The sequence below is a fragment of the Oreochromis niloticus genome, linkage group LG5, assembly GCF_001858045.2.
Source record: "Oreochromis niloticus isolate F11D_XX linkage group LG5, O_niloticus_UMD_NMBU, whole genome shotgun sequence".
In the NCBI taxonomy this organism is placed as follows: Eukaryota; Metazoa; Chordata; class Actinopteri; order Cichliformes; family Cichlidae; genus Oreochromis; species Oreochromis niloticus.
In genome coordinates this window covers 15,895,562-15,906,531 of record NC_031970.2, presented here as the reverse complement: position 1 = coordinate 15,906,531, position 10,970 = coordinate 15,895,562, and the positions used below count along the sequence as shown (strand labels likewise).

Below are 10,970 nucleotides of genomic sequence, written 5' to 3'. Positions count from 1 at the left end.
AAGTATTAATTGTGTGATGTGCTGCTTGGGGTCGGACGGGGATGGATCACCCTTATGTTATGGTCTGGCCACCCCTAGACGGGCCATAACACCATCCCTTATTCTGGAAGTAAAAACTCATCAATCATCAATTTTCCCCATAAACAACATTATTAAATAATATTATTTGACTATAAAACTGTTTTTTGAATTATGAGCTCCCTCGTCTGTGAAGGTTCTCAGTCATCCAGGTCATCGTAGTCAAAGGAGTTTGCAAAGAAAAGCGTCTGGACTTCTTTGAGTTGCTTGAAGACGTTTCACCTCTCATCCGAGAAGCTTCTTCAGTTCTAAGGTCAAATGGCCGAGAGTCCCAGATTTAAACCCAGTGGGAGTATCCCCCCAAGGAGGGACAAAGGACCCCCTGGTGATCCTCTAATCACATTACGACACCAACTGTCTGCCATCTATAATCCAGTTTTGAGTTCCCTCCCCAGACGCCTTAACGCCTACTCACATCCTGGGCCATCTGACCTCAGGAAATCACATGATAGGGTGGGGCCAGGTTTCACAATGAGCTCACCCGAAACCCTGGCTGATTAGGTCCCACACCCACTTTCACACCTTGGCGCATGTGATTAGAGGATCACCAGGGGGTCCTTTGTCCCTCCTTGGGGGGATACTCCCACTGGGTTTAAATCTGGGACTCTCGGCCATTTGACCTTAGAACTGAAGAAGCTTCTCGGATGAGAGGTGAAACGTCTTCAAGCAACTCAAAGAAGTCCAGACGCTTTTCTTTGCAAACTCCTTTGACTATGAGCTCCCTCCACTCCCTCAGTATAGGTGCCAGTATACTGTAATGTCACCTGCTATTGAAGTCAAGCTGGGTGTTTTGGGTGTTGCCATTTTTGTGTTTTGAAATCGGACAGGATCTAGCTGCACATTCATATGGCGGCGATATCTTCAGAGATTTCTGTATAACCAGACTTCTTTTTGCCATTAGAAAGAATGCAGTTTTAAGGCACTTCCACACTCACTTCACTGCTATTTTCTACTCTAAACTGTAGTATTCATAGCTGCTCCCACACGAGATCTCTGATCTAAGTTCATCAAACCTGACAATGTCCTAATAAAATGTCCTTAAAATGGGAAGCAAGATAAGAGCCACTCTCATTTCCCATCTTAAATAACCTAATACTAAAAAACTGAAGACGTGATTGTTGGTTTACCTGCAGTGTCTGGCCAATCCTCTTCAGCGGCGTTGTCTTGACGGGGGGCAGCAGGCTGGCCAGAGACGCTACCCGGGATAAAGGCTTACTGCGCTTGGTGCTGGGCTCCTGGAAGGGGTGAGCAGAGCCACACGGTTACATTATCACACAAAAACAACACATCTGGCATACAAAGGACCCGAAGGGTTAACAAGGACATAAATTAATCAACCAAACATCAGCACCAGCAGACATTTTTCTTGTTTTATATCAGCCAGTCAGAGGATTGCGTGTGTGCAAATGTTCTAGTTGATTGTGGGAAAGCCGACTCTGTTCTGTTGACATATTAAACAATAGCGTGACTCAAAGTCTTTCCCTCAGTACCAGACTTTATCACACATGCAGTCATGTTTCACTAACTTATGTCACGCACACACTAAACAGGACTGTTGTTATGGCCACTGTGTGAGACTGGATGATCATGGTGATAAGAGGCTGTTGTGGTTTCATGTAAAACTTAAATGTACATGCATTTTGCTTTAGCCAATTATTTTTATAACACTGAAATTCCTACAAATTCATGTATTACGTATAGCAGCTGATCTCAAATTGAATATGGACATTACATCCATGTTAGGGCTACATTTTTGACATTACATGTAGATTGTTGATTGTAAATAAAAAAAATTAAAAACAATTTTTTTAGTGTAATGAAACTTTGGAGTCAATGGAATAAGTTTTCATACATATCTCTAAATAAGTTTTCATTGAAGAATGACACTAACAGTGCCTGTTTTTGATTACTTTGTCTTAATCAACGAATATGCAGCTTGCAAAGACAAAGAATATATGTATTTATTATTCAATTATTTGGTGTTTATAAACAACCATTTTTGCCATCTCGTTATATGCAGTGACATAATGAAGATAAAAAGAGTAAAATTATCATTTCATAATGATAAATGAACAAACATGGATGTGTTTTCATACGTGAGTAAAGTGAAAAAGCGCTGCAGGACTACCAAAAACCACCTTTATAACCATCCCTTTATTAGGTTATTGGCTCACAATTCTTGGGAAGTTCCCATCATTCACTGACCTTTTCTCCTCTACCTTCCTCTTTTCACTCCCCCTTGTGTTTAAATCTCATCATTATCTTTTCCCCTTTATCCATCTCTTCCCTTTCCCTTCAAAAACCAACCCAACCCAACCTCTTTCGAGGTGGTATAAAAGGTTTAAAATAAAATGTGATGGGCTACTTTTCTTGTCATGATGCCTCCAAATTTCTACACCGCGTGGAGTGAAATTATTTAAAATTCAACTGCGTTTGTTCTTTTTATTGGTTGAAGAAAGTACTTATACCCTGAAGCAGGTACTTAAATGCATTGCAAAACTGCTGGAGAGGGGATAGATGTTGACAAAAAAAAACACCAATCCAAACCAGCAATTTAATATCTGTGATACAGGGACAGAAAACAAACAACAACATTAGTTGAGTCCTTCAATTGTTGGAGAGTTTTTAAGTCTCATTCATCCTATACAGTGTTTTACATGCTCAGAATAAACTTTACAGTCAAAGTTTTTAATAAATATTAAGTTTTGATGAGCATAATGGTTATTTAATGTTTACACTTACTGCAAATTAACTGGAAAAAGTCATCTTTGTGGCTGTATTTTGTTACAACAAACTGCCAAAAGTCAAGTGTAAAGAAGAATCAGTGTCACAGCTCGTTTAAAAACAATGCACACAGTTAATAATAATAAGCAAAGTTATCTTCATAAGGATGTTACCCCAGCATTTCTACTTTATGCTTAATGTTTTAAGTATGGAAAATATCCGATTACATGTATGTCAACATGTTAAATCCCCCCAATTTTTTTTATCGCACATGCATTCAGATGCAATCTCTCCATTTTCAGTGTTTGTCAGAAGCAGCAGCTTCACCCAAGCTGGATCTCGAAAATAATATTCAATGTGCTGCAAGTGGTAACTGATTGTTTAATTAAAAATACATTTAAGCCTAAAAAGGCTTGTTAAAGACTAGGTACTATTTCAATTGGTTTTTTGTAGTCGTAGTAGTGAGTCTGATGGATCTGAGTCTATAAACAGATAGACTCAAAGCCCTGATTAGGACGGCATCTTGTAAACAATAGGGACACCTGGTGTGCACCTGGAGTTTCTGCAGTGGAAAGGGCACATCTCTTAGTGTGAAACTGCTCTAGGTTATCTGCCCTGAATGGAGACTTATAGTAAATCAGCGTGTTTATGTGTCTGTGTGTGTGCAGCTCTGCCCGGCAGCCCACTGTCAGCTGACCTACTGGAACACAGGAACCATCAGCTCTCACAGTCAGGAACCAGCTGCCTAAAAATAAATCAACCTCTGAGATAATTTTCTTTTTTCCTTCACCTTTCGATTTAAGTTCACCCCCCAAATCTGGAAATAGAATTTCCAGTTTTCAGCAACTTCTCAAAAAATGATGAGTCAGTGATGAGTCTCAGTAATATAACATGGAAATAAAGTCAGTGTCATTTCCTGGTGGAGGTTATGAGCTTAGATGCACTGCAGCTGGGTTTTTGGGGTTTTTTTTGCAGATTTTGGGTTCAGTTTGGAACTATCTGCTTATTTGCTTCATGCTCGAGAACTTTCCATCGGACAAACTGTAATGGGTTTTCTGTGCATGATGGTGCTTCAGCTGATTCGAACTGACAGCAATCAATTCAATACAGCTCGTCAGCCACTGCCTGGTTATCTAATTACAGCAAGTTCACAGCAGGTTGACTCCGGTCTGCAGTTTGAATCCCTGAACTGCAACATTTGTTCAGTCATTTGATTTACAATTAACTTTATAGTCTTTAGTGATACCTAGCATGACCCCAGACTTTCAAGAAACGAAACTTACTATAAAGAACATTTGTAACCCCTTAACCTACATGTTTTGTCTTTTTTTTTCCTTTAAATGGCTGCAGAAAAAGTGATTCCCTTTCCTCCATGACAGTATCAGCTAGTAACCTAATAAGTCAACACCTGCCCTCAGTGAAGGTGTCAGTCTTTTTGGTTTAAAGTGAATAACATTAAATGTAACTAGTTGTGCTAGTTTTGATATTAGTTTGTTGAATTAGACCATATAACATCAGATTAGATCCCATTTGATTGATTCACATCAGTCATATGATAGAGTAAATTAGGCCCAATCAGATTACATCATATAAAACAAGAATACAAGTTATAGATCAGGTCAGATTCTGTATATTTATCATTAATTACTGTACAGATAAGTACTGTGTTGATAAGAAAACTAATGTCATCTATTGGTGACATACTGGTTAGTATGAAAGTCAAAGTGCTGCAAAAATACAGACACCTGGTAATTACAGCATAGTAACATATAAATAAAACACCGTGTTAATGCAATCAACTCCACGTCAGGCCCTATTATTTTATCATTATCATACAATCAGATATTCAATGAACTCAAACACGCAACATCTCAAACAAGGTTAAAGTGTCCAGTTCATTGGCTTCGATTAGAGGAGGTGAGGCCTACCAGCGAGCTATAGTAACTTAATACTATTAGAAAAACGTAAATGGTCTAGTTTAAAAAATTAACTCCCAATTGCAGTGCATGAAGGTGGAAATGACATAAAATGTCTTCTTTGCTGGGCTTATTTTCTTTATGCTTACTTCAGTCTATGGGGATTAACTCACTTTGAAGTCAGCCTCAAGTGGCCAATAGAGGAACTGCAGATTTTGTCACTAGCTTCATTGCCAAGATTTTTTTCCATTTGTGAAAACTACAAATCCTTAATACTACCAAATCAACAAAAAATGAATACATTTGCCTGATGACAACAAAACACACACAAAGACAAACAAAAGAATCTAATTTATGTCACAAAATTAACTGAATCCAAGCAGGCTGAACAGAAGGATAAATGTTCGATCTTACCTCCACCTCTTTTCCCATGTTGCTGTTTGCCACTGAGCATCGAGAGTTGAACCGCTGTACCAGCAGGCTGAGGGGCCCCTGCCCTGCCACCATATTGCTCACCCCAGAGCCAAACACACAATCTGGACTATTCCCAGTACCAAGAAAGTGTCCATAAAGATTTTCAGACTGGTAGAGAATGCAGAGAGAAGGGGGTATGGAAGTCTAATGTCCAGAGAGAGACTGAAAACAGCAGAGGGTCCAGAGTGACACTAAAGAGAGTTTGGTACTGTCTTTTAGTATAAACACAAAGTCCAGGAACAATTCAGCTTGCTGTTCTACCACTGAAGCGATGACTGATACAAGCTGGGAAACCAGAAAGAAAGTGCTATCAGTGGAGTTCCAAGCACAATTCTGGTGGTAGCACAGGTACAGAAAGACAAGGAGAGTAATAGTGGTAATAGTAATAGTAATAACGGCTACTGGTAATAGTAGCCGTTCAACTAAAAGTCTAATAGCTGTAAAGTGGCCTCAAAGAGTTGACGTAACAGCTCTAAAAAGGCCTGGTGCCATAAGAGTTCTGCCAGAGGCAAAATATCCAGTCAGACTCGGTGCTGGCAGTGTTCATAAAGACAAGTTAGCTTTGACCAGAGCTTTTAAACACACTGCTCCGGGGGGGCTTGAGGTCCAGAGCCGAACCATCAGACCCCAAACAACAGTTCAAAAAGAGGCTGGATTTGGTTCTGTTCCCAGAAAAATCATACAGGAAAAGTTTAGTCTGCAGTTTAGACCGTGTAGAGCTCTGAAACATGTAATCCTCTCAGTGGTAGCTGTTCACTCGTCCGCCTTCTCACTCCTCTGCTGCTAATGCTCTCTCTCTCTCTCTCTCTGTCACTGGCTCACTTACTCAGCAGCGCTCTCACCCACTCACTTGTAGCTTTACTTCCTTCCTTTCTTTATTCTGTACTTTTTCATTTCTCTGCCTGTCCCTTTCCTGTACTGTTATATATTTTTATGCAGCTTCCATTGTCAACAAATCCCAAGAAATGACCAACAACAACAATGAAGTCATCCTCATAAGTACTGAGTGCATCCACACCCTGATATGTTTGATTCCTTTGTGTCATAGAGCTCTACTGTGGTCCACAAACTAAAACTTAATAAGCCACACTTGTGCACAGTTACTTAAAGAAAAACTCCAAAACCCAAACCCCATTTCCTCCTTAAAAATTACACTCCAGATATTCAAATATTGAACCAATTGTCTCAGTGCCACAGACACATTAAGGAATCAGAAATAAAGTTAAAAGAGCTGGTATGAAATATGAAAACATATAACATGAATCCTACAGATAAGACATTTTGTAAATGCACTTAAGAAAATGTATATTGTTTTTCTTGTGTGTATTTAAAATGTGTCATTCCCTGAAAATGTTTCATGCCAGAAATAAAAAGTAAATTTAGCTTTAAGGTGAAAGAAATGATAATGTAAACTGTATAAAGTTAATATTTATATCATTACTCAAATTATCTTTACTCAGTTTATTATTATTTTGATAATCTGGACAAAAGTAAATTATGAAATCCCTGACTGGAACTGCTGGTGGTTCTGGGAAGTCCTCATCAGTCAATGCCAGTCCGAAGTATAATTAATAAACAGAGAGAGGCCTGCAGGCAGCCAAAGCTGTGTCCTGGTTTTAAATTCTGAGTCAATGTGTTTATTCAGCCCCACCGTGGGGACAAAGAAACACTTTTTTTTATTAGTTAACGCAAGATTTTATGAAAGTTATGTTGAGAATCTGCATTTTGTTTTTTTATTTACTGACTTTTATTTTAAATCAGTAACTCAAATCAATTTGTCCTTCCAACCTTTTTAAATGTGAAGATTTTGCTTTTGCTTTTCTCTTTTTCTTTCATCATAAGCCACGTGTCACGGGTCAAATCCAGTCTTCCACTAGTTTTTATCCAGTCGGTTTAATGAGTCACACGGGTTCAGGTTTTAGTTGTTCCAGAGTCCAAACAGGTGAGGGGACGGGTGAGGCCCGTCCATCCATTCACCACAAGATTACTGTCTGTGAAGATTCTCAGTCATCCAGGTCATCGTAGTCAAAGGAGTTTGCAAAGAAAAAGCGTCTGAACTTAAAGAAGTCCAGACGCTTTTTCTTTGCAAACTCCTTTGACCACAAGATTACTGTGTTTTACAAATAATAAAATTTGCTTTTCCATTTTGAAACAACATGATGACTAATGAGAAGACTTTTAGGGACATCAGTCCATCTTTTTTTCTGTCACCTATCCACGCCCAGACCTCCTTCTCCCCAGCCATCTACTGCAGCTCTTTCAGATGGGCACTGAGCAGAGACCTAATCTCTCCAGAGTGTCCTTGGTGTCCTGTGTGGACATGCCTAAAACACCTCACTGAGGAGGCATCCTGAAAGAATCCATCTGATTTTTAATGTGGAGGAGTAGCTCTACTCTGAGTCCCTCCTGAAACAAAGCGCTCCTCCCCCTGTCTCTAAGGCTGAACTCTGTTCAGAGGAAGCTTCTTCTTTCTGATGCTTGTGTCTGTGACATTATTCTTTTAGTGATCTTCTTATGGCCTCTGACAGTGGACTCATCTCTGTGCTTGTCCTGCTAGACCTCAGTGCAGCGTTCGATACTGTTGATCATAATATCCTATTAGAGCGATTAGAACATGCTGTAGGTATTACAGGTACTGCACTGCAGTGGTCTGTATCATATCTATCTAATAGACTCCAATTTGTACATGTAAATGGAGAGTCCTCTTCACCCACTAAGGTCAATTATGGAGTTCCACAGGGTTCAGTGCTAGGACCAATTCTATTTACATTATACATGCTTCCCTTAGGCAGCATCATTAGAAGACATAGCATAAATTTTTACTGCTATGCAGATGACACGCAGCTCTATCTATCCATGAAGCCAGGTAACACACACCGATTAGTTAAACTGCAGGAATGCCTTAAAGACATAAAGACCTGGATGGCCGCTAACTTTCTGCTTCTTAATTCAGATAAAACTGAGGTTATTGTAGTCGGCCCTGAAAATCTTAGAAATATGGTATCTAACCAGATTCTTACTCTGGATGGCATTACCTTGGCCTCCAGTAACACTGTGAGGAACCTTGGAGTCATTTTTGACCAGGATATATCCTTCAACGCACATATTAAACAAATATGTAAGACTGCTTTCTTCATTTGCGCAACATCTCTAAAATTAGAAATATCCTGTCTCAGAGTGATGCTGAAAAACTAGTTCATGCATTCATTACTTCCAGGCTGGACTACTGTAATTCTTTATTATCAGGATGTCCTAAAAACTCGCTGAAAAGTCTTCAGCTGATCCAAAATGCTGCAGCAAGAGTCCTGACAGGGACTAGAAAGAGAGAGCATATTTCTCCTGTTTTGGCTTCCCTTCATTGGCTTCCTGTTAAATCCAGAGTTGAATTCAAAATCCTGCTCCTCACATACAAGGTCTTAAATAATCAGGCCCCATCTTATCTTAATGACCTTGTAGTACCATAACACCCTATTAGAGCACTTCGCTCTTGCACTGCAGGCCTACTTGTTGTTCCTAAAGTATTTAAAAGTAGAATGGGAGGGAGAGCCTTCAGTTTTCAGGCCCCTCTTCTGTGGAACCAGCTTCCAGTTTGGATTCAGGAGACAGACACTATCTCTACTTTTAAGATTAGGCTTAAAACTTTCCTTTTTGCTAAAGCATATAGTTAGGGCTGGACCAGGTGACCCTGAATCCTCCCTTAGTTATGCTGCAATAGACGTAGGCTGCCGGGGATTCCCATGATGCATTGAGTTTTTCCTTTCCAGTCACCTTTCTCACTCACTGTGTGTTAATAGACCTCTCTGCATTGAATCATATCTGTTATTAATCTCTGTCTCTCTTCCACAGCATGTCTTTATCCTGTTTTCCTTCTCTCACCCCAACCGGTCGCAGCAGATGGCCGCCCCTCCCTGAGCCTGGTTCTGCCGGAGGTTTCTTCCTGTTAAAAGGGAGTTTTTCCTTCCCACTGTCGCCAAAGTGCTTGCTCATAGGGGGTCATATGATTGTTGGGTTTTTCTCTGTATGTATTATTGTGCGATCTACTGTACAATATAAAGCGCCTTGAGGCAACTTCTGTTGTGATTTGGCGCTATATAAATAAAAATGAATTGAATCGAATTGAATTGAATTAGTCTCTACATCTCATTACAATGCGTGCAGATAGGAATATAGTAAATCAGCCAGTAAATCAACAGTTTAACCTTCACAATCAGCTCTTTCTTCACCACAACAGACCAGTGCAGTGTCTTCATCACTGCTGATGAAGACACTGAACTGGGGTCAGCACATCAGTCCATCTCCTCCTATACTCCACTCTCACTTTTATGAAAAAGTCTCTTTTAATTCTACTGCTTCACTTGATGTTACAAAGAGGATCTTTATCAAGCCTTTCGAGTGCTTAATGAAGAGGTGGGACATCCATTGTTTACCAAAGCATGTTAATGAGCTATATATGTTCATACATCGGCTTGGCTGACCTGATTTGACCAGATTTGGGTACATTAGGACCCTTGTTATAATCAGGGTACATCCAAGTTCCAAAAAAGTAGCTTTAAATAAACAGACATCCTGTCTCAGCTGAAAGCAACAAGACATCAGAACAAGATTGCATCATTCACAGAAGTGTTTTCATTGTTTCCTTTAAAAGCTATGACTGGTATCAGAGTCAGAGCATCAGCGTTGGCCTCCGACACCTCACAGTCTGTTAACAAAAGCGGCTCCCTGTGACTAAGCTCTATTGTCTGTTATCAGGAGGCTTCGTTTGTAGACGCCCAGGGAGGAACTCGCTCAACTGTTAACACAGCCTCGTTCGATCTGCAGTGTGACACATCGACTGCGTCTTTAAACCTTACAGGGATGTGGTGAAGCATTTACAGATGGAAACACACACTCTTTTTCAATCATAGAGATTTTAAAACACGGATCATACATATTATCTCCTAAAACATGAAGAATACAGTAGATGGTACTCCACACATATGTGCATATTTCAATTTCTATTTCTATTTCATATTTCATTTTTCATATTTCATATTTCTATTTCTCGCACTGCGTGGTCTCACAGCATCACTATTATGTATTTTTTTTCTTTGTCTTCTTCTGTTTTGCTGGCAGTTGGCAACCCATTTAATTAGGGCAGGTAGTTGTACTGCCCTCTGATGGAAGAGAATGTAATTGTTCTGCCCGTTACACCAATCGCTTAGAGTACTTATTAGGTGGAACCAGATTATCTTCCACAGCGCACCTCATCATTTCTCGCGGCATGATCAGGTGTGCTGATCACTGATCTAAACCGTTTCCCTAAGTAAAATCTTCAGACTTAAATAAAAGTACAAGGTGAAAGGGGAAAGTTTTAATTATATAACACAACATATGATACAATTACTGATGAATTAATGCACAACCTCACTTTAGTGATGCAGTTGGAGAATTTTTAAATTATCTTTAATCTGGGAAGCTTTAAGATGACAGAGCATCAATTTGAGTAAATTAACATTAAAAAAATCAGCAAAATAATGAATATTTAAAACTTTAAAACAGCATTTAAGGAACACAACATATAATACAACATTTACATTCAATACATAAAAGTAGGAGAAAGGACAACATGAAAAAAGTAAACTAAAACTAAGTAAATTAAGACTTTCCAATATTCCAGTATTGGTCCCATCCATGTTTTTATCCAGTCATGCTGAGGATGGGATCTCATGTACTGATGAGGGCATTTTTTTTTTAACTATTATTTGTAATTACGACTAAAAATATCTTTGACAGAAAGCT

The 10,970-nt window shown here is 39.3% G+C and overlaps 1 protein-coding gene across 3 annotated transcripts in view; it reads right to left on the bottom strand.

The window, feature by feature from the left end:
- arhgef3 (Rho guanine nucleotide exchange factor (GEF) 3) overlaps positions 1–10,970 on the bottom strand; it is a 33,575-nt gene that overhangs the window by 6,364 nt on the left and 16,241 nt on the right. For 2 of the 3 annotated variants that reach the window (XM_013273294.3, XM_005453588.4), the window contains one exon: positions 1,206–1,313. In XM_013273294.3, the coding sequence (XP_013128748.1) occupies positions 1,206–1,313 (108 nt within the window). Of the gene's footprint in view, positions 1–1,205; positions 1,314–5,132; positions 6,648–10,970 lie in introns of those variants that run through there. The other variant, XM_005453589.4, reaches the window with a different exon arrangement.